Raw genomic sequence first — 26,987 nt, forward strand, 5'->3', positions numbered from 1 at the left:
TTTCTGATCATAAAATAGATACTGATCTCAAGATTTCTAATACTTTCCACAATACCTTCCCTAAGCAGGCACTTACGTGTGACAAATATAAGGGCCTTTTTTTTTTTTTCCTGGAAAATCCATTTTTAATTAAAAGGAGGATTAGGTGAATAGGGGTGGTTTACTATATCAGTATGGCACTTCCTAAACCATAGATAAACCATTAACTTTAGCTTCTCTCCCCGCCCCCCCCACCCCACGCACCCAAATTAAACAGGCAAATATACTAGTCCACCTTTGAACAAACTGACTCAGGGGAGTAAACAAATGGACCCCTGGCCCGGCTCAGCGAGAGCTCACAGGGGCTCTTCACGATGGAAAGACAGTGAGTGGGGACAGCCAAACAGATTTCAGATATCAAATAATATTTTAATTTCTGAATACTTTCAATTTTCCTTGGAATATAACACACAAAGACTCGACCAAACAATTCAGTTATTATAACTTTTACAGTATACAGAAATGTTGCACTTAAAAAAAAAAACCTTCAGTTTTTTTTAAAACACAAACTGTAAACTCTAAGATACTGAATCAATCACGTTACCTATAAGTGCCAACAGTGTTATTTTGTCATGCTGATTTCAATGGTATTTTTTTTAAAAAGGGAAAATATCAACAATTATAATACAAAGGGTTTGCAAATATACAAACAGATAGAGGATTTTCATAACAATTCAGGAACTAAGCGGGACCCAATTCAAATTACAAAAGTTCACTTTTTATTCAAAACCTCAGCATGTGTCTTGGACACATTCCTTGGCTGCCAATAGATTCCACAGTTCATTCTCTTTCTTAAAATATTTTTAAAAAGCTAGGTTTGTTATGGTGTCTTTTGGAGGGGGGCAGGGTAGGGGAAGTTAAGTGTTGTATGTGGTTCTTCCAGTTCTCAAATTAAGAGTGCTCAACTTCACCTAAAATTTTTGGTCACCACTTGTAAGTGCGTTTCCATCATCTTTGAGTTGTCTTTTAAAGTTTTATGTCTTCCTATGATATTTTCATGGACTCAGTTTTAATTCTTGCAGAACATATATTTTAAGGATACACAGTTTTTAAGAAGCCAAGATTATATCAAAACTTATTATAGAACCACAGAATAAACTGGTTTGGAACCAGAAAAGTACAAAAAAGAACAGCTAGAGGTACATAGACACAGGACAATTAATAATTTGGAAAAAAAAAAAAGACTTACTTTCTCCATTCTGCTAATTTTCTCCCAATCTCCTTAAATGCACTTTTAGCAATATTTTTCAAAAATTTACCAAAAAAAGAAAAAGACTAATTTCCTTTTTATACAAAAATGATAAGTAGCAAGTTGTTCTGACCGACACAGGAGTTTTTTTTTTTTTTAATGCATTCTGTAAAAGTTCATTTGACAGTCTTTTTTTTTTTTTTGAAATTCACAGTCCATTAAATTCTTCCCCTCTCTTCTTTTAGCAAACTTGTAACATCCTTTTATATCCTTTCTTAACAGAAGGAATTTAAGCAAACAAACCAGTCTTTTGCCTTTGCTTTCTCTCTGTTTCACTCCCCCTTATTTTGATTTATTATTTATTGAATTGCCATATACGGCCAGTTAAAACTGCTGCCGGACAGTAACATATCCCGGATGAGGGTTTCGATGGGGGTTTTACCTACCAAACGGACGAAAAACAATTGCTCTATGACTGAGGAGGAGACCGTGCGGAGGGAAGGGAGGCGAAGTAAAAGCTTTCCGAATCGTGTTGGTTGGTTGGGGTACTGGCTCCTAACGTATTCTTCCAAAGCACACTGGGACTTTTCCTGCAAGCTTTCCACATGGGCTACATCAGAGAGACCACAGGCATCTGGAAGAAAGTTTAAAAAAAAAAAAAAAAAAGAAGAGGAAGAAGAAGAAGGAGGAGAAGAAGAAGAATTCAGTCATCAGATTAAGAGGTTTGAAATGGGTCACATGAGGTGTGTGTACAGTGCTCTGTCAAACTGCCCCAACCGGAGTGGGAGCAAATGCCTCTGTACTGAAAACTTGGGCGGAGGGGGGGGTGCTGGGGGGGGGTGGGGAGGAGGAGGAGAGCACGAGATGATCCTGGGCTATTTGCTTTAAAGTCAAACACAGCTCAGTGCACTGCAAGGCTTTCACTGTCCCAGTCCTCAGGCGTGGTCATCACTGGGAGGCCCAAGCAAAGTGCATTGGGTGAATCTGGCTCAAGTCAGTAAACAGACAAACAGATGAAACCTAAACTGCCAGTCCTCCTCCCCCTCCTCCTATGTAAATAATAGTTTGGCTTATAATTATATAGTGGGGGGGGGGGAGGGCAAAAACCTGGCCCAGCCTCTAGTAATGGCGTCCACGACCCAGCCTCAGATTCTCCCCAAAGAGGGCGACTCATTTTTCTCTAGTCTTTGAAACTGATTTAAGTGGCCCTTTAAAACTGATCTTGTCAGTATAGGCTATTGAAGGGCAGCCATGCAAACTGTGATCTCTCTGTTCATTTGAGCTGTTTCTTTTCCCCTTTTTCTTCTCTCTCCCTTTCTCTTCTACCCCCCTTTATTTATTTATTTTTTTAAAAACCCAGGTCCCTCCAAGAAGAAACCCCTCCCTGTTATCTTCAGGAAAACACTTTTTCTCTTTTGGGTATGTGAAAATACAAAAAAAAAAAAAAGTGCCTTTGAAATGAGAGGCTTCTCAGTGAAGGCGGTGCAGGTTGTGACCTGACCTTTTTGGGCTCCCCAGACAGGACTGGGGCTAACACATGCAGACTGTGAATCCTTAAAACAGATATTTGAAAACAGCCGCCACTACTTCCACCCCCAAGAACCAGAGCACACATGCAATTTCCTCATGTGTGTATCTAGGACTCCTCATGTAAAGAATGCATAGGTGTCTGTGGTCAGGAATTAAAAGATCTGTTTGCATAGGACTCCCTCCCTCTGCGCTGGTACACTGTGTGTCTCCCTACGAATCAGATAAGAGGGACCTTTATCTCTTTGTGAGGCGATTTGCATTCTCCACACAGGCCTCTACATTTTGCAAATAGTAATAAATTAAACTGTGACGACAGTATCAGGCATTTCTTTCCTTGAAAGACCAAGGGTAAGACTAAGAGCTAACAATGATATGGAGAAATTAACAACACCCTCACCTTCTGGGATCATGGGCTGGGTTGTAGTAGGATTGTGGCATGAGGGATGAGGGTGGCTATGGGGTAGGGGAATATCCTGCCTGTACATTTGCATCAGGCAAATGTTCTAGTTATGACAGTTCCCCTGAGAAAAAATACTCCAGATCCAAGCCTCTCTCCATACAGCTTTTCCTTGCCAGACACTGCCCTTTAATTGATTACCTAAGGACTTTCAAAGGCAGAATTTGGGGTGGCTGTGTGTGTGTGTGTGTGGGGGGGGGATGGTTTATGTGTGAAAAGCAGCAATGCTTAACAGACAGTGGGTTAAGGACTCAGAACCTGCAATCGATTGAGCTAATGACTTGGGTCCCCAGATTTCCTTCACACAATAAGGAAGAGACTGTAGATCTTTTTGTCCGCCACAAGAACTACACAGCTCTCCCAGTGTCCTGATTACAAGCTGTTTTAAAAACTGCAGTTTCTAGGTTCCAAGCCCTGCCAACATCCGACTGTTTGTGATTCTGAATTGGGAACCCCTCTTCCCTCTCAGCCATGACAAAGGGATCAGCTGACAACTCAGACCAAGAATGTGGAGGGGGTGATTTCCACCCACCTGGGATAGGCTGAACTCAGCCTGGAGGCAGCCAGAAGGCTCAGGTGTGGCCCAAAGTGGGAAGCCAGACACCTTCAAAAATCATTTGGCCTCAAGAGTTAATTAATATTAGATCTATTACTCACACAGGTTAAACTACATACAAACTAATTAGGTTTCACAATGCAGTCAATGATGGTTTTATATCTCTGGCAACATTCGTATCCAGCCCAAGTTGGCATACACTTTGGGTTGTTTGAAAATTGCCTTAAGTGTTTGCCTGGGCAGAAGCAGCAAGAGGCCAGAGTCTTCAACCCCTCGCAGACATTCTGGCTAGCTAGGATGGCCTCTTTCTTCCCCTTGCCCCTTCCTGACTGCTCTTCCTGCTCTCCTGGCAGTTTGTATTGTTTTAATAAGAATATGATTTTGAAAATTGCTGCCCTCAGGTTGGATTTGCCTGGAGCTCCAACTCCTACTGAGTTAGCAGACAAACTTTTCCCCTGCAGGGGCAAACTTTCCCCTGCAGAGATGATGCCAGGATGGTTCCAGTGCCCAGAGGCATCTCCTAGAGGCTCAGCCAGGGTGACAGAGAGAGAGAGAGAGAGAGAGAGCAAGCCATGGGGTAGAGGAGATTGCACAGGCTCTGCTGGCCCAGAAGGCCTGGGCTAAGGGAGGGAGCAGGAACATGCATGCATCCCAGTCTGGCAGGCCCGAGAGGCTTCCCCATGGCCAATTTTGAGAGCCTGTGTGTCTGAAGCAGCCTTTCTGAAGTCCAGCCTTCCTCTCTTATCCCCAGGACAGGCGTGGTGAGGCCCAGCACCTATGCACAAAGTTCCCACTCCAAGTTGCACTCAACAGTGTGGCCTTTCAAGGGGGAGGCTGGCCTCACTCTGGGGACTGCCAAGTTCTCTGGGCCCTAACCCTGAGCTAGGAGTCCTTGGGCATGACAGGACAGGGCTCCTTCCTACCTGAGGTGAACAGGACTATGGCCTTGAGACAGCTGTACTCGGCGGAGTCGACGTGCAGCGCTTTGAGCTTCTCCACTTGCTCTTGGAAGATCCGTATGTGGTCCATAAAGGCGACCACTCGGTCGGCGGACATGGGTGAGGCGTGTAGGCCTGCGGCGGCCAGGAGCGGGGCGACGTGGAGGGGCATGGAGCACTGTGCTGCATTCAGCACAAACAGCTCGCTCCAGGTGAGGCGAAGCAGGGCCACCTGGTCGGTGATCTGCAGGTCAGGGAAGAAGGGGATGTTCCGGGCCCACTCGACGGCGCTGAAGAGCATCCGCGCGGCCAGTTCGCAAATGTTCTCGATGCCCATGATGTTGTTGGGCTGCATACACTGGCTGCCGAAGCGCGACGTGGGATAGGGCTCGGCGCGCAGCAGCAGAGAAATATATCCGGACAGGTACGAGTGGCAGTTGAGAGGGTCCCCGTTGGTCAGCGCAAACTGCCCGTGGGTTGGCTGGGTGGGCGGCATCCTGCCCCTCTGCACCGCTGCGGGGAGGAAAGGAGACACCCCGCAGTTAACGACCAGCCTCGCCTTCCGGCTCCCCTGGCGGGGTCTGCCCCAGCCCGACCCCCCCTGACCCGGACCCCGTGGCGCTCCCGAGCAGGCAGGCCTGCCCCTCTCTCAGCAGCGCGCCAGGGCCACAGAGCTGGAAGTCGCCGGGAGCCCGGCAGCCCTCCTCTCACACCGCCACCCAGGCCAGCTCTGGCGGCCAGAGCGGCACACTTGGCCTCCGAGGCCCGCTCGGGGCTGGGCCGCCGAGGACCCCGAACTGACCACTCTGCCTCGGGGTCCCGGGCCCTGTGCGCGGGATGGAGCGTTCTGGGGGGCATCTTTCTTCTTTACAGCTAAACAGCTGATATTTCTTATTGATTGGAGGAGAGGGAGCGGGAGGGGCGAGTCTGGGGGGAGGGTGAGACGCTTTTGCGAAAAGACACCAGGGTTCACCCCAGACGGCCTGCGGCACCCCGCAACGACTCACACTCGAGCCCCGCAGCCCTGGTCCCAACCCGGCGGCCCCCCCCCGCCCCCCGCCCCACCACGGTGGGAGACGAGCGGAAAGCCGAGGTCTGGCGGCAGCCTAATCAGTGTGCTCGAAGAAAGAGAGACGGAGGGAGAGGGCGGAGAGAGAGGCCGGCCGAGGAGAGAGGAAGCCGGGGAGCAGGCGGGGAGCGGGCGGCCGGCGCCGGCGCAGCCAGGGTAGGGCCCGAGAGGGCCGGGGAAGGCTGGCGAGGCTCGGGCTCGGGCTGTGATCTGACGCCGGACCGGGAGAGTCGCTCTCGCAGAAACACAAAGGAAGCCCGGCGTTCGCTCGCCCTAGCCCGGAGCCCGCGCCCGGCGCCGAGCGCGCCATTGGCCGAGCACGGCTCGCGGCGCTCGGCGAATTTTATATCACAAAGACCCAACTCGCGCAGAGCGAAAGCAGCCGCCGAGGGCCCCTCGCCCACCCTTCCCTGCTCCCTATCGCGCTCTCCTCCTTTCAAAAGTGAAAGGAAAAAAGAAAACAGAGGTATTTTTTTTTTTTTTAAAGCAGAATGTTAATCCATGGAGGGTCACATGAGCGCTGCCCGGGCAGCAGCGTTAATACGGCGAAGTGCATAAAATTGCCATTTGTAATTTGAACCTCCTGTACAAAAGTACAATCTCAGGTTGTTTTTTTTTTTTTTTTTTTTTTGAGAGGGTGGGGGCTGGGGAGAGGGGTGGGGAGGAGGGACATATGTTGAACATGCAGGAAAAACAAGGGGGAGAGAGAGAGAGAGAGAGAAATCGAGAGGAAAGGCAGAGAAGTAAACCAGGCTTTAAAACAACAGACAACACCCCATCCCCTCGCAGAAAGGCGAACGCGAATGAACTCGCAATCAATGCAAAGAAAATGAAACAGCCCGAAGAGAAAGTAGAGGAGGAAATCAGTCGGCCAAAGCATGCGGAATTGGGGGTCTGGGTTCCAGTGCAGAACTTGCTTCTAGTACAAAACCCCGTTCAGCTGCAATACGAAGAGAAGAGCTCGGGGCTTCCGCGTCCTTACCCAGAGCAGGCTAGCCAAACGTACCCAGGGCCCCGGGACCCCAGGCGGGGAGGGGGGTGTAGAAATGAGAGGCCGATACCTTCCCGTCTCATGCCCACTTTGAGGCACTTTTTGAGGCGGCAGTACTGGCACTGGTTGCGGTGGTGCTGGTCGATGGGACAGTTCCGGTTGGCGCGGCACGTGTAGCTCAGGTTCCTCCGCACGCTGCGCTTGAAGAAGCTCTTGCAGCCCTCGCACGTGAACTGGCCGTAGTGCTTGCCGCTCGACTTGTCCCCGCACACCACGCACTCGATGTGCTGCTGCTGCTGCTGCTTGTCGCCGCCCGGGCCGCCCGGGCCGCCCTGGCCACCGGCCGCCGTCTGGGCCGGCGTGCTGGCCGGGCCCCCTTGGCCCGGCGTCTGTGGCGTGTGCGGGGCGCCAGGCGGCGGGCCGGGCACAGGCGGAGCCTGCGAGGCCTGGCTGCCCTGCGAGCCGGGCACCTCGTCCTGGGGGTCTCGCCACGTGCTGACTACCATTGCCATATCTATGGGGGCCGCGTCCGGACTTCCTGCTCCCCTGGCTGCGGGCGGCGGCGGCTCCCGGGTCTCGGGCTCCGGCGCGCCGCCTTTTGTGTGTGCGAGGGTGCGAGAGGGCGCGGGAGGGCGCCCCGGGTGGCTCGGGGGCTGGTTGGTTGAGGTTGATTAGTTTTTCCTTTTTTGTTTCTGCTTTTGCAAAGTTTTGTCGATTGCTTGTCTGGCCCGGTGTGTTTGTTTTGTTTGTTTCCCTCGGCTCAGCTTTGTTGGTTTCGGGGGGCTTTCCGCCCGGAGGGGAGGGGAAGGGGCCAGGGGAGAGAGAGTGGGAGCAAAACGTGGAGAGAGAGGGAGGGGAGGGAGAGCTGCAAGTCGATTGTCTGGCTTCAAGACAGAAGTAGGAGGCAAAAAAAAAAAAAAAAAAAAAAAAAAAATCTCTCCAAAGATCTCGCTCGCTCTCACTCTCTCCCTCCCTCTCTCGTTCACTCTCTCGCTCTCAGAGCTGGTGTGCCGAGGAGTTGGAGTAGGAGGAGGAAGAGGAGGAGGAAGAGGAGGAGGAGGAGGAGGAGGAGGAGGAGGAGGAGGAGGAGGAGAGGCGACTGTCCGGGGGCCAAGTCCAGGGCAGCCCACAGTCAGCCATTCAGGAAAGCCATCGAAATCAGGAGGACTGGGAGAGCGGAGGCGCCGGTCGCGGGCGCGCCCAGAGAGCCGGGCAGGCCGGGGCGGAGGCCGGCGGCCCGCGGAGTGGCCGGAGCGCTGCCCGGGTCCGGGGGAATCAGCATGAAAGTGGTCCGCGTCGGGCGCTGCGCGGCGTCGTCCTGGCGCTGGGCCGCCGCCGCCGCCTGCCACGGGCGCCCGGCGCGCGCCTCGCTCGCTCTGGCCGCCGCCGCCCGCTTTCGCCGGATGGAGGCCGCTCGCCGCTCCCTGCGGGCCGCCCGGGCCGCCGCCGCCGCCGGAGCCGCCGCCGCCGCCGCCGCCGCCGCCGAAGCCGCCGGGTCGGGCCCGGAGCCGCCGCGTCTAGCGCCGCCGCCGCCGCTGAAGCCGCTGCTGCCGCTGCTGCCGCCGCCGGAGCCGCCGCTGCTGCTGCTGCCGCCGCCGCCTCACACACATAGGGAAAGAGTCAACTCGCCGGCGGCGGGGGAGAAATGATAAAAGAGAGAGAGGAGGGCAGATCACCACCTAGAAGCACATCCTTCGTGCGCAGAGGGGGGAGAAAAAGACGGAGAGAAAGAATGAAAGAAGGGAAAAAAGGCAGCACGGCACCCGGAGGAAGGAGGCAACTCGGGGAGAGGAGGAGGAGGAGAAGAAAACACACACGCGCGCACGCACACACACAGCGCGGAGAGAAAAGAACAGAGAATCAAAGTGATCAAATATGCTAAAAAGGGGGGCGCGGGAGGGAATGCGATTTATAGGCGCCGGGGCTGGCAGAAGTGGCTTCTCCGCGATCAGCTCACTGAGCTCTCTATATAGTGAACTTTGACACGACTGCTGCAACTTAGCGCACGTTGCCATGGCGACGGCGCGCCTTATAAGGCAGCAGCCGGGGTTGGCCTGGCCAGGCGCGCGCGCGCCGCCCCCTCGTCGTCATTGGCCGGAGCGCGGCGGCCCCGCCATGGCGGCCGCGGGCTCAGCCCGGTCCTAGCGCGAGCGGCGTCGCGGCCGCCGCGCGGGGCGCGCGGGGGGCCCCGGGGGGCGGGGAGGGGGCGGCCGCGCCGCCGCCGCCGCCGCGCGGGGGATGGGCCCGGGCCGGCCCCGGGCGCGCGGCCCCCGAGCTCCCCGCACCCCGCGCCGGAGGTTTCCGCCCCGGCGGGGAGAGGAGCGCGGCGCGCACACACGACGCCTCTTAAAGGCTCCGCGAGAGGCTCCGGATGGAATCGAGGACTTCGCCTCCCGCAACTTGGCGCTGCCGTGAAACCCGTCGCTCGCGCACCACCCGGGACTCCCGGCGCAGCTTTGTGCCCACCGAGCCAGAGAAAGAGAAAAGTTCCCCGGTTTCTTTGAAGAGGGGTAGTGGGTGGGGGTGGGGGTGGGGGTGGGGGGGCGGGGGGGGGGAGGAAGGTGCCGCGAACCGAGCTTGGAGGCATTTTCCAAACGAAAGATTTGGTCAAATCCGGGTGATGGTAGACCCTTCTCTTAATCAACTCTGATCACTTGCTTGGTTTTGTGGCTTTTTTCTTTTTTCTTTATTTATTTTTTTCCTTCTTCGAAGAAGAAGAATTAAAAAAAAAAAAAAAGAAAAGAAACAAAAGCCGTTTAGCCTCTGTCTTTTCCTTGTAGGGTTAACATTTCACAGGTATGTGGCCTGACATTTTAATTGCTCAAATAAAGCGCCTCGGATGCTGAGAAGCACAAGTAGACTTCATCTCATTGTCATGACGCAATTAAAATCAATTTTCCTCAACTTTATTCCCTCTCATTAGTTATAGCTAACTCACAAGCCACGGTCCTGCCACATACCCAGTCGTGGAGAGAGGTGACCAGACCGTCCTGCCCGCTGATGGACAAGCGGAGGCAGCCTCCCAGCCTCCCCTGTGCATACCCTCTGTACACACATGTAAGCGCACATGCATCGGATGCACATTTGTCAACGTGCACAGACAAAGGCTTCAGCGACTGTGCTTCTAGGTCAAGGAACAGTTGAGAACCAACTTCATTGTTCCTCAAGTTCCTTTTAAGCATCCATAAAGTCATTAAAACACAACCAGAGATTCTGCTCCAAATTGGGAATAATACCAAGTACAACTCAGGAGAACCACACACAAGCCACAGTCTATCTCAGGAGATTCAAGAAGAACAACTTCATAGCCTGTGCCATTCCGTTCAATGTGCTAAAATCATCAACAGGGGATGCGTCTCCGAATTCCAGGGCGTTTGGTTTTAAACATCAAACATCTAGAATTGACCCCACAGAATGCACTGTATTTCAACGCAGTAACCTTTCGGTTTAATCAAAGGGAAGTTAGTGAATTGTAATTATTCAACATATATGGAACAACATTTTGACACCCTCATACACATTTTTGCAGCAAGAAAAACTGTAAACTGGCAAGCCAGCCAGGTTTATGAACAATTAGAATATTTTACACAAAACACGCTGAGCTTTAGGAAACATGAACACATATAAAGAGTAAATTAATGACCACAGGAAAGCATCCTTGATAGTTCAAAAAAATCGACGAGATGAGAGATTTTTTTTTTTTTTTAAAAAGCATGAACCAGACATGTAATTGACCTGTGCTGGTGTGCACTTTGCATTCAGTATCCTTTACACACAGGCAGAATATAAGGTAAGTACTAAGTGAAGATGTAGGCAGACAGGGGCCAGTTTTTAGGGAAGGAGAAACCCCCCTTCATTCATTCCTGGAACCTTCCTAGCCCTCACCCTTTCTCCGATAAAATCACGTATTTCACTAAAGCTGCAGGTGCTGGGATTATTTGAAAGTTGTAAAAAAAAAAAATCCAACTATAGTGGACACTGAACTATCAGAAAGCTGGTGTGTAATGAGATTGCCACAGAGAGAAGGCAGGCTGAGAATTTCAGGTTGATTAGAGACACAATATAACTTTCTCTTAAGGAGGACAGAAGGATGGAAAAGAAATCATTTCAGAGAAAGGTTTTTTTTTTGTTGTTGTTGTTGTTTTCTTCCCTTTCAACCCCTATGATTCAAGGGATTGCCTAATGCTACAAATGTCAGTAGATTAGGGGCAAACTCAGCAGAGATGTGGCGGGGCTGTGTTGAAATAGGAAATCTAATGGGCATACCCATCTCAATTTAATAGAAGATGGGAATAATTGATTGTAGGGAAATCTTAATCTCGCCTCTTGAGTGCAGACACTTCTATATAGCAAGATCACCTTTTCCAGACATGCAGTGGGAAATTTTTGACGAGGAAGAGCTTCCAAAGAGATTTTTGGTATTTGAAGTGCGGTCTGATGGCCTCTGGTTTAAAATGAAGAATTTCCCAATCTCTTACAGAACTGAAGCCTGCTAAAGCACACAACCACAGGGCTGCCATGAAGTCCGAGGTGCTTCAGTCTGTATTTTAGGATTCATTCAGTTATGGGGCTGCTATTAAAAATCCAATAAATAAATAAATAAATAGCCATATCAATTGTAGTTAATTTGACTGCACGTAAGAAGAGGAAGGACTGCAGACTCAAGGGGAAAAAAAAACAGGGGAAAATATTTTAAAATGTCTTCTTCAGAGATGCTCATTTCCCTTGAATAAACAGCTCTAAGACTAAAAGATAAATATCAATATGTCGTTACTGTTCAAAAAAAAAATCCAGCCCAGTCTTTTATTGTAGATGTAAATTTATTTTAATGAGAGGAATGGCAAGCTTTAATTTGGCCGCAGAAAGTTGGAAAAACATTTGTTTTACTCTGGTGGGAAAAAAAAAAAAAAAAGGAAAGTAAACCCACCCAGGAATATGATTTTCTTGCAGAAAGTGGCCTGATGGCTGTAATTCTCCACAAATTAAATCACAATATGAATACAGACCCCAGCAAATGCCGAGTTTAACTCTGAACTCAGTAGAAACCAGTTCTGTCCACCAGGATTCATTGAATTCCTCCTTTCCCTCAATCTAGTCCGTGTGTGTTTTTCTCTTCCACCACACTGGAGCTCCATGAATAGGGAAAGGGGCTTCCATTGTGTCCCTCTGAACTTCCAAGTCAATGCAATTTTTAACCACTGGCTTGTGGTACTTTGAAAATCACCAGGGGCTGTCAGAGTTGGGTCCTCTGAAAAATTTACAGTGCTAAATCAGAGCATATGCTGGGAGGGAAAAAATTGCCTAAGATTGGAGCAAGTACAGTATCTGTCTGCCCCCTAGTGTAAGAGTCCTCGCTGCCTAAAATTCAACTTTAAAAGAAAAGGAGCTCTTAAAGGGAAACGACTTTGAGCTCACGTAGGCATAGGAGAATGAAACTTCTGTACATTTTAATCTGAATAATTCTTCAGGATTTAAAATTAATTGGCTCTAGCTTGGTTGGACCGGACTCGGATCTCGCCACCTCTGCGTTTCCCGAGTCACTGGCGGAGAGGTGATGATTTTTTTTTTTTTCTCTCTCTCTCTCTCCCTGAACTGGGTTTATGTGCGTCCCCCTCACCCCCTCCTCTCTTTTTCTTTCTCTGTCTCTGTCGTCTCTCTCGCTGGCTTTTTAAAAATGAGGAACCGTTCCTTGAACGTTCTGGACAGAGCACAGAATTGCTTCTTAAGTCAGCCCGACGCGGTTGCAATAGACAGCAAAAAGGTAAACGTTTGCCTGAAATCCGCACGCCAGCTCCACCACCCCGCCCGATGGTGAGTACCCTTCGCGTTGCGATTCTCCTCCTAGCTTTAGCCGAGCGCTCGCCTCCCCGAGCCGCGGCCGAGGGCGCCGGGCAGAGCTTTCCTCCCTCCCTGCCTGACTGCCTGTCACTTGCACAAGGTTGCAAAATGAAGCGCAGAGGCAAATCAAACAGTAAATTCTGATACTTCGCGCAAGCCTCGCAGCTCCTTTGCTAGAAAACCGAGTCGTCTGTGGCTTGGAAAAAAAAACACGCTTCTAGGACTGGCTTTTAGTTTGCTCTATCGAAGGAAATGAGTTTGAGGAGACAGGACGAGTAGATGGGGAGGCACCGCAGTCTTTACGCTTCGGTTTAATCATATTTTGGCAGCTTTGCAATTGTATTTTCCCCCCCTTCCCCCCTCCACCACCTCTCCTATCACACACATGTAATAAAATATGGCAATGCATTGAATTGACTGTCCCCCCCCCAAACCCCTGAAACCACAGTCCTAGGCATTTCATACACGTTAGCAAACCGATTTTTTGAAAAGCCCCAAGTCATCCCCAGCCCCACACAGCACAAGGAGAAAAGTGAGAAAGGAGAGAGAGAGAAAGAAAAAAAATACTGTAAGTAAACATACCAAAACCATATTTGCCTTGTTCAAGGTCCCAAACCGCTTGCATCTTCCTTCTAAACTGGAATAACTCTCCTTTAGTTTGGCGGGTGAAATAAACGCTTTGTTGGCCCCCTGAAAAGATGTGTCTTTGATAATTAAAGAGAATCTCCTCCTCGGTGTTTATCTAAGCGATTGTGCAAACTGATAAAAAGTAGGCACTAGCCTGCAGGGAAAAAGAGGGAAGGTGTAGGGAGAGATCTTCCACCTCAAGGAAGTGCTTCCCCATGTATTAGGCGTTCTCAGCCCTGGAAAACCCTGCACACTAACTTTAGAGAGACGAGGTTTCAGGGAGCTTTGTACATAGCTGCTGAGGAATGCAAGCCTCGCCTTTAAGAAAAAAAACCCCAAACCGTAGGTAGGAGATGTCTGGAGTGATCCTTGTCTCTCATCTCATTCCTTAGAAGGAAGAGTGCGTTGTTACACCTTGTTTGGGGCTGGAAAGACGAGACTTTAAAAACACCCGTCCAATTGAAAAAAATCTCCCAACTTAATGAGTTTAGTCGGAGGCTGGAGCAAACGGCTCAGCCTCAGCAGAAAACCGCCAACAACTATGGGCGATATTGCAAAGCAAGACGACCCGAGGCACAGCCAAATTCCACTGTTTGGGGTCGAGAGGGATGGAGGCTAATCCTAAAGCAAGTTGGAAAAAAACAGAGGTGGGAGAGGAGGGGGAAAAAGCAGCAGCCTAGCAGACTGGCAGACAGGCTCCCCTCACCCTGGATCAAAGATAGAACTTGAAACAGGAAAGCAACATTTTTCTTAGGAATCCGTTGGAATCCTCATTTTTCTACTTTTAACTCGTGTCCCCCCAAGTGATTTTTTTCCCCTTTCCCCTGCAGATCTGTGTCCCCCCTTTCCAGTCCCCATTCTAGAACTTTCCTGAGGAGGAAACCTATTTCTTTTGGGGGGAGGGGTTCCCAATTTCAAGTCTTCAATAATGAATGCTTAATTAACCCCCTCCCTTCACCCACCCTCCCACATGAAAAAAGGAAGCAGGAATACAGTAACTAGAGAAAATTGAGAATAAACTATGTTGCCTCTTGCAGTTTTAATACAGTTTTAACTAATGGATTTTTTTGTTTTGTTTTAAGAGAAGAATAATGGGGAAACACGGATCTTTTATTTTAGGAAACTGTTATGGTAAGATGTATGTCAGACTTGACAAATGGAACTAACGCTCTTCGGCTGCTTCTTGTCCTTGTCTTAAACAGGAATTAAGTTAAACACAGTGCTGAATGTTAATTACATGTTTACTGGCTAATGAAAATTACAAATGGTTTTGCCACCTCAAACAATGATGAAAACTCTGAAGACACTGTAATTATATACTTTGAGGGAAATAACTCAGAATATTGATCATAAGAAGTGTAAATCTTTTTTTAACTATTCATTAATACCATAAATATGGGCTACAGAAGTTTTTCCTTGTGGTTTGTCTCATCATTTATATCGAGTGGATGGATGGTGAGGCTTCTCTGGGGAGGTGGTGAACTCATTCTCTTGTAGAAGGAGGCCACTTGTGTAACTCAGGGGTGCCCCCCTCCCTTCCGCCCCCGCCCCCTTTAACCCCAGCAGAAGGTCGAGGGATAGTTCAACAGGGGGGCCGGGCTCAGGGCAGGTGAAGGTGATCGCTCCCCAGCCTCTCCCCTCCCCTGCCCTCCTCTCTCCTCTTCTCCCTTCTCCCTTCCCTGCCAGGTCTGATCAATGTCCGCCTTCCCCAGCCTGGGCGCCTGTCAGATAACCTGGCACTCGGGTTCCTTATGGAGGACAACTCACCGCAACCCAGCCACACTGCCCTGACAACTTAAGTTCCTTCCTTCAGAGGTGGCTAGGGCAGTTCTTTGGAGGCGAAGACGACAGCGAAGGGAAAAAACCCATCGAGGTGGAGGGGGTTATTGGGTAAGGTGGCCGGGTGGGGGAACCAGAACTAGTTTCCCTGGGTTGGGAGTAGAGAAGTGTTTTGTTGTTGTTGCTGTTGTTTTGTTTTAACTTTGGCCTGAGTTGTAACTCTGCATTCTGTAGCGTGGTAGCCACTCCGATCTTGGGGGTCAAAGGTGAGGGCTGCACTAACCCTAAAAGGCTTGTCTGGCCAGGCCAGAAGGCCCAGCATGCAGAGAGGTGGGGGTGTTGTCAGCCAGGCTGCCCCAGGCTTCGGAGGGGGTGTCTATGAAACCCAGACGCGGGGGGCACAGCACCGAGAGCCGGGTTTTAAGTGCAATATTGAGGATTTTTAAAAAGTGCCCTAGGCTTGTGGGATTGGACTCCTCTTTTTCCCTGAGAATTCCCAAGGCGCTGGTCTTTGTCTTACAAGGAATGGAGTTTCTGAATGGTGTGAAAGGGACAGAGAGGGTCGCTTCAAATCGATTTTACTTGTCCTTTCTGTCTTTTCGGATCAACGCCCTTCAATGGGCACAGAGGTGCTCTTTCAACCAAAAACTTGTGCTACATTTTCTGCCTGTATTGGTGCTAAATACAATAAGCACTGGGCAGATTTTTTTTTTCTTTGCTCTCCAAAGCAAGAAAGCACCCTAATTAAATTGTTTTATATGGACAGTCAAGACGGACCAATTAAGTATGCATTAGTATAAAGATATAGTCTGCAGATAAGGCAGTTTAGAAAATCAGGAATAGGACAAAGGAGAGGGCGCTAGCTTCGGGGAGGGGTGCGTGGACCCAACAAGGTCGCTCACCTTCCTCCCCGGGCCCAGACGCCCCGGCCCCAGGTGAGAGGGGAGCAGGCCCGCTAACAGGTGGGCAACGGCGGCGTTGGCGTTGGCGTCGCTCAGGCCCCAGCCCCCCGGGGCCGAAGAGCAGTGGAACCCAAGGGGTTAGCAGCCCTCCCATCTCCCCGGCTCGCTCGGACAATGTAGTCGTCCGAGGTGGCGGGTCCCGCAGGGGAGGCGAGAGCGTGCCGCGTTCCGGGTCGGGCCCACCTCCTGGCGTGCAGGTCCAGGGCGCGGTCTTGCAGTGACGGTGTGCGCCCAGGGAAGACCGGGAGGGCCCGGGGGACGAGGACACCGCCACTGCGGCAGCCGCAGCCCCCTGCCACCCAGGATCAGGGTAGGAGGCCCCCTTCCAACACATCCAAGCTCAACGCCTTTTCGCTTCAAAGGAAACGGGAGCTTCTCTGCGAGGAAAGTAAAGTTCCCACCCGACGCCGTCCAGCCCGAGGGGCGTCGAGGACCAGCCCCAGAAATGGGGGGAATGACCGAGGGTCGGAAAAAAGGTAGCGAGAGTGGCTCCTCGATGGGCGAATGGAGCTGCGGGCCTCTCCATCCTCTCTCCGCCCTCTGAGGTGTGGGCGGGCCGAGCGCACCTCGCCCCGAAGGCGATGACCCCCAGAGCAGGGGCCTGGGCCTCCCCGCGTCGCGGCGCAGGGCTGTGATAGGTGGTCCCCGGGCCGCGGGGGCGCGAGCGCAGCGCGCTGCGGCGGGAAGGGCGCGCAGGGCGCACAGGGCGCCCTGGGTCGGGGGCGGAGGGGGGTGGGAAAGAGCGGAGGCGAGAATTAGAGCCTGGGGAGGTGGCTGAATGTCAAAAGTAAAAAGGTTGAAAAGCCAATTTTCCCAGCGCGCTTTCGCCCCCTTTTGCTGGTTGCCGAGGCCGTAAATCAGCGGCCAGCAGCGAGGGCGGGAGGAGCCCCCTCGGCGGGCTCTGCGCGGCCCCGCCCGGACCGCGCGCACCTCCCGGTGGTCCCCGAATCGATCCGAAGCCTAGCTGAGGATGTCACCGCACTAAATATTTACTGATCACACACAAGTAGCCGGGGCTCGAACGATTTTCCTCTGTGAGGAGAGCGCAGAGAGAAGGGTAAATCATTTTATTAGTGTGGATAAAGCCCAGAGCACACTCCGGGCTGGAGTGTTTTAAGATGTGTCTTCAACGGGATGAAAAGAGTTAGGGAAATCGATACGGAGTGATTAGAAGCCCCCGGGGTGGCGAAGGGGGCCCAGGCTTTCAGGGATTTGGCGAGGCTGAGAAGGGGGAGCAGCCCCCGAGGGGCGGGGGGGCGGCCGGACCACCGCCAGGGAGCTCCCGGGCGCAGGCCTCCGTCCCTCTCTGCTCGACGGGAGACGCGAGGGCGCGGCAATCCGCCGCGGCCGGGCTTCCACGGGCCACCGCCGCGGAAAGGTTGCGCGGGCCGCCCCAGGGCCGGAGCTTGAGAGCCACGTTGCGAGTGGCAGTGGTCAGGTGGCCACTGGAGCGGAGGGCAGGCCCGGCGCGGGGACGCTGGCGGGTTCCCCCACGGCGCGGTCTCTGCAGGCGATCTCCTGGAATGAAGGTGTGACCCAGACGGGTTGCATTTTTCCGCCCCAGCCGCGACCCGCAGCATCCTCGAACTTTCTCCTTGATATATCTCTGTCCCCTTGCTCTTTTGATGTGCCGAGAGAGGACGCAGCGGCCCAGCCCCGCTGGCTGCCTGTCCCTCCCACCCACCCAGTGTCTAGGGCGGCCGCCGGGTGGCGGAACCCGCTGCGGACCACAGGGCTGGTGGATTCCAGGTTCGGGGCTCCTGGGCAGGTGTGAGGAAGTCTGAGGCTGACGAGGACGAGGGCAGGGGCAGGGTGACGTACACCGGCGAAGCCCCCAGGGCGGGAAATTCCCTTTTGGGGGGTATGGAGCCACACTCCAGCCCCGGAAACCGGTCTGTGGCCCCAGGGCTGGGTGCAGGAGCCCCAAGTGGCACAGGGGCGAAGGCTTGCAGGGTTCGCCGAAGTTAGCAAGGCTTTGGGGGCGGCTGGTGGAGGGGGCGCAGTTTGCTGGGAGGGAGAGGAAACCTTGTTCCCAAACTCAAGCAGCAAAGTCCTGGCGTGAAAATGGCTTTTCACTTCTAGAAGCGGGAGCCTCGCTGGCTCCTGTGAGCAGACCTCGAGGTTCGACACAGCTGCAAATAATCAAGAGGACACTAATTTGGGGGGAGAAAAGGAGAGGCAGAAGGTGACGAAAGGGGAGAATTTCTTTGGTTTCTTCTTCCTTTTCCAGCACCTGACCTTCTCTTAAAAATCTGCTCTTTCTGAAGAAGCTGAGGAATTTATTTATTTATTCATTCATTCATTCATTCATTCATTCATTCCTCCTCCTCCCCCCACCCCCTCCCATGCACGATTTTCTTGGCAGGTTGAGGAATTCAGTTGAGGTTGCCCTGCTTGGCCCCCAGGGCACCAGGAAATATAACTTCAGATCCAATGAACAGTTTTCCAGAAGGGTTACTTTTTATTATTATTATTTTTTAAGATGAATCCTAATGGATTGGAGCGATGTGTTCAGGTGTGAGGCGACTGGTGCCTCGAATTCCTTCCTTGGTAATCCTCTAATTCCTGTGTTGGCAGCTCAGGCGTCTCACTGACCTGGAGGCTGTCAGGAGTCCGGTCTCCATTAGCCCTTCTTGGTCTTGGCCAGAGCGAAGGTTAACTAGGGGCGGTAGCAAAGAAGGAAGAAAGAAAGGGGAAGGAAGGAAGGAAGAAGAGAGGAAGGAAGGAAGGCAGGGAGGAAGGAAAGGAGGGAGGATGGAGGGAGGGAATATTCTAGTCTCAGGGATTTAGAGCTTGCCGTCCTTCACTGGTCTCCCCCACCCCCAACCTTCTTAGGAAAGCAGGTTTCCATTCAGAGAGACAACAGTCTCATCCATCAAGAAAGCTCACTCCATGGAGGTGGACTTTAGGGAATAAGAAAACATAATGTAGTGAAATATTTTCTTCCATTTAACTGACCACCCAGTTCACTTAAAAAAATTCTAACATGTCTACAACAGTAGATTATTGTGGGAGGGGGTTTTAAAAGCCAAAAAAAATCCACTAAATATTTTACCTTCTCTCATTTAAGTAAAAGCTAATTTAGAATCTTGCCAGTAGCCAAATTATAGCCATAAAATCTGGATGAGATTAGGAAAATATTCATTCTGCTGGCTTTAAACCTGGTGGCATTTTAATGGGTAGTTATATAATAGTTATGTGCATGAAGGTGTATGCGCATGGGTGTGTATATATTCTTATGGTGTTAGAAGTTCCATGATGGATTAAAGGTTCATATACTCAAGCACTAGATAGAGGCTGTCACTCATGTGTACATGCCAGGGGTCTGGCAGAAAGCAGCGCAAAAAAAGAGTTTTGAATGAGCTCCTTGGAATCACTATTGTTGAAATACAAGCTGAAGCAAGTTAGTAATGGTAAAGCTATTGTGCCTTGCAGAATCATAAAAAGACACTTCAAAGTAAAAACGTCAATTTTCATTTTGGTAGCTTTGGCAGGGCATTTAAACAAAAGGTGAGCATCTTTTGCCTAATATATATTTAAAATTCGACAACATGATCCTCTATTTTACTTTTCAATGAATTAAAGAAATAAAAGAGAGTGGGTTCTAGATACAGATAGGTTTGCTGCCCCTGTAACCAAGTCTCATGTGGGTTATACGTGCTTTTAATGTTACAGTGCAAGGAGATTCCTGATGAGAAAGTTCTAAAGACATCTAAAGCCATGGGGACATTGGTTCTTATTTAGAAGTGGACAGAGTGAGGAAAGATCATCTAATTCTACATTTCCTCCCCCTTTTCGCAAGAGTCTGATAATGAAATCTTTAAAATGACAGTTCATTTTTGGTATGTCAAAAAAGGCATTAATCAAATGGTATCAAGTGCCAGTCACTTAAATGTGAAAGTGTTAGTAAGGCAGGTATCCAGATAAATTAATATTGTTGATTAGCTGCATCAGTGTACTTAAATAAAATACAAACAGAACAACAAAGGAGGGGGGGATTTATCTGATTTAATTTCCTTTAGCCACAAAACTCAAGGTGAATTTTGGAAGAAGAAAAATAAGTTAAGGACTAATTTTCATTCTATTGGTTTTTAGAAGGCTGAAAGAAAAGTTTCAACATAAAGCATATAATTAAAGAAGTAGATGAACAAAGACACACTGCCATAATAGGAAAACATTATGTGTGAATTTAGAAAACATAATTAATTAATTAATTACCAACTGCATTTCTCCCCTTGAGAGGGTGATTTCTTGAAACGTTGAAGGTACACATTAAAAATAAAGGACTTCTGTTCAAAATTAAGAGGAGGATATTTAACATGATATTCAACTCCATGACCATAGGAAGTTTCATCTTGAGAGTTTACAAAGTATAATATTTAAATGAAAAGTACACTGGTCCTTTTATTTTGAATATTGGATGGAGACAGGTACTTTTCCCATCTGTCCATTACAATTTATAATAAATTAATCAGCCTTATCGAAGAGATTACGAAGTGCTTGACTGAGGTAAATTGATTTAGATGATATCACTTAAAACAGTTTAAAGCAAAAGTGAAAACATAAAAAGAAGGGGATATTGGCTTCAGTGAAAAATGTCACATTGGGTATTTCTTGACAGGGCCACATCATATCATATTTCAGGGGGAAGTAAAAAATTGGGCAACTCTGTTTCTGTGCAGAATGTATGTTAATCGCTTATTTATTGACTCTAAAAGTTATAATGCAGATTTTCATTTTGCATATACTTTATTGCCATATTACCATGCAATTAGAAGGAAGCCAGCATGGTCAGATGTAAGGGAGGTGAAGGGGTGGAGGGGTGGGGGTTAAAAGAGTATTATTTTTCAGTCTCCAAGACTTAATGCTTATTCACTCATTGATTCTTTTCATATGATATTGGTTAATTTAATGGCTTTTAAAACCATATACTTGCTAAAACCTACATTGTTTCTAAATACAAAACAAAATCAGAGGCATTCTATTTAAAACAAACACACTTACAAATATCTAAACCTACTCTTCTTTGCTAATAACTCTTAACATTGTTACTGACGTGGCTGTGGATGAATATTTTATATAAGAGCCTTTAACTCTCTTCCTATTTACCCTGGAAATGCATTTAATTTGTCTTTTGTGCTTTAAAAAGCGTTAGTCAATATGCAAGAATTATTCACCCTCTTTTAAAAACCAGTAAATAAAAATTCTGATCATAGGAAAGAGATGTGATGTTTACTTTGAAGTTTCAGGAACATATAAAGTTTTCTTAATAAACTAGAAGAAACTCTATCCTAGATAAATTTAAATAGGGCAGCTGTGGGGTATGGTTTATATTCCTGTCCTTCTGCCTTCTTGCCTTTGGCACTAAGGTATCTGGGTTTTTGTCTTCACACACTGTCTATTGTTAACAGAGTAGATTTTGAGATTAAAAAAAGAATTTTCAAATTGTTTTGCTTTTATAGTCTAATGCATTATTAAAAATAATATTTATTTCTGTGTTCAAGTTTATATATCTAGGCAATAATGAGGAGGTGAGGCTCTGAAACCCTCCTGCGTCCCCCCAAAAAATAAAAACAAAAATAAAAACATTAAATAAATACACTAAAGAGGAAACAAAACCCCAACAACAGGATTCTGTGTGTTGAAAATACAGGCACACTGTTTTTACAATGGAGCTCTTAGGGTTTTTTTCATCTTAACTATCAACCAGCATGTGACACTTTGGTTTTATAAAGAATTTATGAATTTTAAACAAACTTTAACAACATAGCATCACAGGCTTTTTGAAGTAAAGGAAGATTTGAAAAATCAGCCTCCAAGATAAAAGACACAAATAAGAACCAGGGCATTGTGGCTTGCCTCAGTTTTTAAAGCTGTTAGGAAAGTTATACTTTTAAAAATTACAATAACATGCGTTTTCATTAGAGTGCAAAACAAGATGATTATAGGAGAAAAAAAAAAAGAAAAAGATTCCCTGCCACTCCTCCCCATCCCCCCAACACCCCCCCCCCCCCCCCGCCCAAAACAACAACAACAGAACACAAAACCAAAACCCCAATCCTAGACCCCACCTAAGAAGCCCCTTACCACTGTAGGGAAAGTCTCTGTGTAACTGTGGGTCCTGCCAGAGAGCTTCGGTCTACTTTTTAAACGCGGCAGGCAGCGGTTACACTAGTCAGCAGCCTGGCAGCCTGGAGAAGGAGGCACAGTGTCGGAGCTCCACGGTGGATGACCTACCACTTAGAAGCAAACTTTGAAAGCAACTGTTGAAAGTTAACCTCTCCTTTCCAAAGGAGGTTTTCAGGGGCTGGACAGTGGGAGCTGATATAATCAATTTTATTATTTTTGAAGTCATTCCTAACTTTTATGATCCTGCCACCCCCCCCCCCCCAACTCTTTTACTATCTGTCTTTGTGCCTTCAGGGCCAGTGAAAGAGCAGGGCAGATTCTAGATTGCTTTCAGAGTTTGCCTTCTCTGATGATGGATTACCATGTCAATTTAAACGGCATAGGATTAATTTGTTTCAATGATTTCTCTTTAGGCTGAATGCCAGCCATTTTTCTATCTCTCTCCCTGCTCTTCAGAACAACAACCACAAAAAAAAAAAAAAAAAAAAAAAAAAAAAAAAAAAGCCTTCTTTCCATATTCTAAGTTAGGAGACAATAATAGAAATAGACAAGTTAGGTGTAATGTTGCAACACAGTTATAGGTCTAAGGGTTTTTATCTCTGCCTAAGAGGCTGAAACATACAGTCAGTCACATTAAAATGAAATTGGACTGAACATTTATTCAATAAATACTTGTCTTGTAGATAATCCAGTGCCGGGTGCTTTTGACACATAAGGACTTAATTTGTCTTGGATAACAAGTTATTAATATGGCACATTTAAACTTGCCACCTACAATAAGGTTATTGAGATCTGTAACAAACTCAAATGATCATTGGGAAGAAACATTTGAGGGAGGGAGGGAGGCAGACTTTTTTGAGAATGCATATCTTTATCATACTCACACTCACACACACACACTAGTAACAGATATGTATTTCAGATCACATATGGACAAAAAAGTTCAATGAAGTTAAGAATAATCCCATTCATTATACAGGTATATCTAACCTTTCTCAAGTAAGAATGTGTCAGGGAGTTTTCTCATTTGAAAGGCTTCTAAAGTGCACAAGAAAAATGCTGTTCAAATCCTATTTCTTTGCAAGACCAAACCCATTATGAAGTTGAAAATGGCGCAAAAAAAAAAGCACTTAAGTGCAATCCAAAATCAAATACTCCCTGCACTTTTTTTTTTTTTGCCTGGACTAGCCTTGCAGCCAGATAGTGAAAGTTGCCTGTAGAATAAAGGCAATTTAGGTGAAATAATCTATCCCTAAAGTGATTATTGTATTTCTTTCTCTAACCAGAGGTCCCCCAGCAGAAGCAAAGGACCAGGAGAGGGGTTTTATCCTATGAACTGAGTCTGCTGAGTAAATGTGGCTATTTGAACGCGGGACTGCATTTCCATCACCCCCTTTTCTTAATTGCCTCAGCATCCTCAGCATCCTCCTGCACTGAAATTAAACATCATAGTTCAGGATATTTGAATTCCAAATATGAACACGAATGGATTTTATAGACTTCCCCTTTGGCTAAGCCCTCTCAAATGCATAGGCGGTCTTTCTTTGAGCAGGTTCTACTTTCTAAGGACATATGCAATCAGAGGCCAGTGACTGTCAGAACTGGAATCTATGCAATTTTAATTTGTAAAAAAGTTGTTGGTTGTTAACCTTGAAGGAGATTGTGCATCTCTAAGAAACCAAATCTTTGAGAGCTCTCCCTGGGAAATGATGTTACACATGAGCAGAAAATCCAGGCAAGAAAGGCTAATTGAATGAAGAGAGAGAATTAGGTTAAAAAACAGAGTACAATCTAGTATCACATTTTCAGTAGTGTAACTTGAAATGAAGGTGTCTTCAAGTCGCCGGTGATGCCAGAGTGTTTAGATGTTGGCCACAGATGGGGACACCTATTGAAATGTGTCTGAAGAAGATTAATAGGGCTTGTCACTGTTGGGAAAGCACTGCTTTGCTGTAAATTTCTACCAGCACAAGATGAATTACCGATGAACGCTCACTTATCAACCCCATCACTATCGTTCGACACTAAATCAAATTGAGAAGTTATCTGCAATCAGAAAATTTCTTTTTAAAATAGACATACACCTTTAGGCCCCAAACCCTTTAATAATCCCACTCAGAAAACAATTCCCGAACCCATGATGCTTCTTTAGCTTGAGCAAAATTATATCTCCATAATGAATATATTTTTAAGTTCACATGCAACAGACAGCTGGCTGGTCAATAGCAAAGTTTGATAGTATTTTAACGAGGGTATGAAGGCTGCTTCTTGGAAGCCTGCATTTAATCTTTCATAAAACGCATTTTCTTTGCTTTGAGACATTTCTCTCCCTTACTTGGAAGGCAAAGAGGAGAGGGGGTTTGCCGTTTTCCTCTTCTAAACGCCGTCCCTGTGAGCTACTTGTTATCTAATCCTCTGGTAAGATAAAATTATGAGCGAACCACAAGTTTAGGTAGAGAACAGTAGAATAGGATTAAGGGGATAATGGTGATAATTGAGGAAATGAATTTATTCTTTTATGATTTAATGGTGTTTTACGTTTAAGGTGACTTATTTGGGAAACAAAACAGTGGCATTATCTCTTTTATTATCTGCTAACCAACTCCAGGCATACGGAGGGTTTCCAACCTAGGAAGAATAATGTTTTAATAAAACTATGAGCCCTTGGGGTTTTATCAGGTTCTACTTGTTTAAAAATTATCTTGCATGCATAACTCATTTGATTTTTACTGCAATTCATCCCAGGCAGATATTTTGAATTCCCATTTTGCTGATGAGTAAACTGAGGCTCTGAGAGTTAACTGAGGCCATAGAGCCAATAGGAGCACAGCCAGAATCCATAACTATCTTTCCTAGGTTCCTTTCAGGGTCTCTATTGCTAGTCATTGTGTAAATGAAGAAGAAGAAGAAGAAGAAGAAGAAGAAGAAGAAGAAGACGACGACAGGCTAATAGCAGACTGACATTTGCTATAGACCACAATTATGGGAAACATATAGGCCGTTTCATCTAATCTCAATACATTCATATATAAGATATTCATTTTGATCTCTATCAAAAGTAGATACAGTTACTACTTCCATTATCCAAGAGAAAAAAATAAAACAACCCAGAGTCTTACAGAGTTTAGGGACTCACCCAAACACCCAAAACTTGCATTGCTAAGTTGAGGACAAATTATTCAAGTCCAGGAAGTCTACTTTCAAAGCCACTGCCCTCCCCTGAGCTCCTGTTTCTAATTGTAAGGAGTCTTCAATCGTATGGAGTGGTCACAAGAAATCCCACTTATTTTTGGAATCTAAAAATCCCTCAGACTCTGAGGCAGTGTGTCAGAGCAGAATAGACCCTGGTTTAGAAACAAGGAGACCTGGGTTTAAATTCCAGCTTTGCCAGTTACTGTGTGATGTCAACATCTTTGATTTTTATGTTCCTCATCTCTAACGTGGGGTGATTGGAGGAATGAAACTATGGGCGTTGGTTTGGAGTGCTTTCTTCTTTCATGATGCCTTAGGGGATTGAAATGAGGAACAGAAATGGCAGCCATGTCTGAAGAGGTGAGTGGGGACGAGTGACATGTTGGGCACTTTGAGAAGATGTGGCTTCCATCTCTCAGACTGGAGACACAGCGTCAGACGAGGTCTTTGCTTTCTTCCTCTCTGCTTCCAGAGGGCAGTGAATATTTAAGACAATGGTCATTCTTTCAAAAACCATATGATTTAAAACTTACAAGTAAAACTGTCCCAGATAGAAGAAGAAAATTACCTGAGGTCTGGAGCAGTTAGGTGACTTAGGTAATGTCACCCAGCTGATTGGTGACAGGGAGAAAGTAAGCTCCTTTTCTCTCAGCCTCGTAAACCAGGAATCCACTCCCACTGCCCTTGCCCCATGCCCCCAAAAATACATCCTTCCAATGCTATGCTTCTTATTCAACAAAAACATACTTTAGATCATCTAGTCACATCTCCATTATAGCTATTACTCTATTTTTTGATAAGAGGGGTCATGTGGGGTATTAATGGTTGCACTATGAGATCTCCCTGGATTTCTCCCACCATAATCTTTTTTCTTTTTTAAAAGATTTTATTTATTTATTCATGAGAGACAGAGACAGAGGCAGAAGCAGGCTCCATGCAGGGAGCCCGATGTGGGACTCGATCCTGGGACTCAAGGATCATGCCCTGGGCCGAAGGCAGGCGCCAAACCGCTGAGCCACCCAGGCATCCCTCCCACCATGATCTTTCATAAAATCTATTAAGTTAACTAGACAAATAGTCGAAACTGCAATGAAGAACCACACGAGAATAAGAATATGCTGTAGTCTCCGTTAGGTCACTATAATATTCCAACCTATATTTATTACAACCCTCCTCTGATGCTTACATAACCAAACTTGCTAGATTTATATTCTCTAATGGCTCCCCAATGGGAAAAACCTGTGTTTCTTATCTTCCTTTTCCTGTCCCAAATCACCCTTCCACATACATTTGCCTGCTTTGGGACCCCCTGTCTGGGTTTCATCAGAAGTTGCAAGACAAAATGTGCATTATTAAGAAATATAAATATTTTCAGAAGCAATCAAAGGGATGAAAGATTGATTCAGCATGTAGATTGGACCTAATTCGAAGCAGCTTTGTTCTAATGAGGGCTACCGGGATACAGAGTCAGGAGCTGTTGTGGCCACCAGTTGGAGATTCCGAAATCGTTAGGATAATCATCAGGATTTCTCTTGCGAGGTTTGCTGAAATAATTTTTGCAAGGGATATGTTCTAGTGTCAGGGCTGTGCCACCTTCCTTGCCACGCTTAGGGATTCGTGGTACTTATCTTTGAGAAATCATGACTAATTTCTTCTCTTTAGAGTTTAGGTCACTGAGTACCTCCCTTTTG

The 26,987-nt window shown here is 47.6% G+C and overlaps 1 protein-coding gene and 1 long non-coding RNA gene across 13 annotated transcripts in view; one reads left to right on the forward strand and one right to left on the reverse strand.

Moving 5' to 3' along the window:
• Positions 1-387: 387 nt before the first annotated feature.
• NR2F2 (nuclear receptor subfamily 2 group F member 2) lies at positions 388-14,070 on the reverse strand. 3 transcript variants are annotated; one of them, XM_026001583.2, is made up of 3 exons: positions 13,190-14,070; positions 4,695-5,222; positions 388-1,862 (listed from the first exon to the last, which is right to left on the reverse strand). In XM_026001583.2, exons 1-3 carry the CDS (start codon positions 13,230-13,232, stop codon positions 1,588-1,590), a joined length of 846 nt encoding a protein of 281 aa, XP_025857368.1. In that variant the 5' UTR covers positions 13,233-14,070; the 3' UTR covers positions 388-1,587. The 3 variants fall into 3 exon arrangements, with proteins under 3 accessions (XP_025857368.1, XP_072593296.1, XP_072593297.1); XM_072737195.1 differs by lacking the exon at positions 13,190-14,070 and adding an exon at positions 6,840-7,429; XM_072737196.1 differs by lacking the exon at positions 13,190-14,070 and adding an exon at positions 5,512-6,222.
• The window catches only part of LOC112922138 (uncharacterized), a 113,653-nt gene continuing 98,808 nt past the window's right edge, over positions 12,143-26,987 (forward strand). For 3 of the 10 annotated variants that reach the window (XR_011997085.1, XR_003235390.2, XR_011997090.1), the window contains exon 1: positions 12,143-12,320. This is a non-coding gene — a long non-coding RNA (uncharacterized lncRNA). Of the gene's footprint in view, positions 12,321-12,428; positions 12,581-16,192; positions 16,452-26,987 lie in introns of those variants that run through there. The other 7 variants (XR_011997089.1, XR_011997088.1, XR_011997084.1 and 4 more) reach the window with 4 other exon arrangements.

This window comes from Vulpes vulpes, chromosome 14 (genome assembly GCF_048418805.1).
Source record: "Vulpes vulpes isolate BD-2025 chromosome 14, VulVul3, whole genome shotgun sequence".
Lineage (NCBI taxonomy): Eukaryota > Metazoa > Chordata > Mammalia > Carnivora > Canidae > Vulpes > Vulpes vulpes.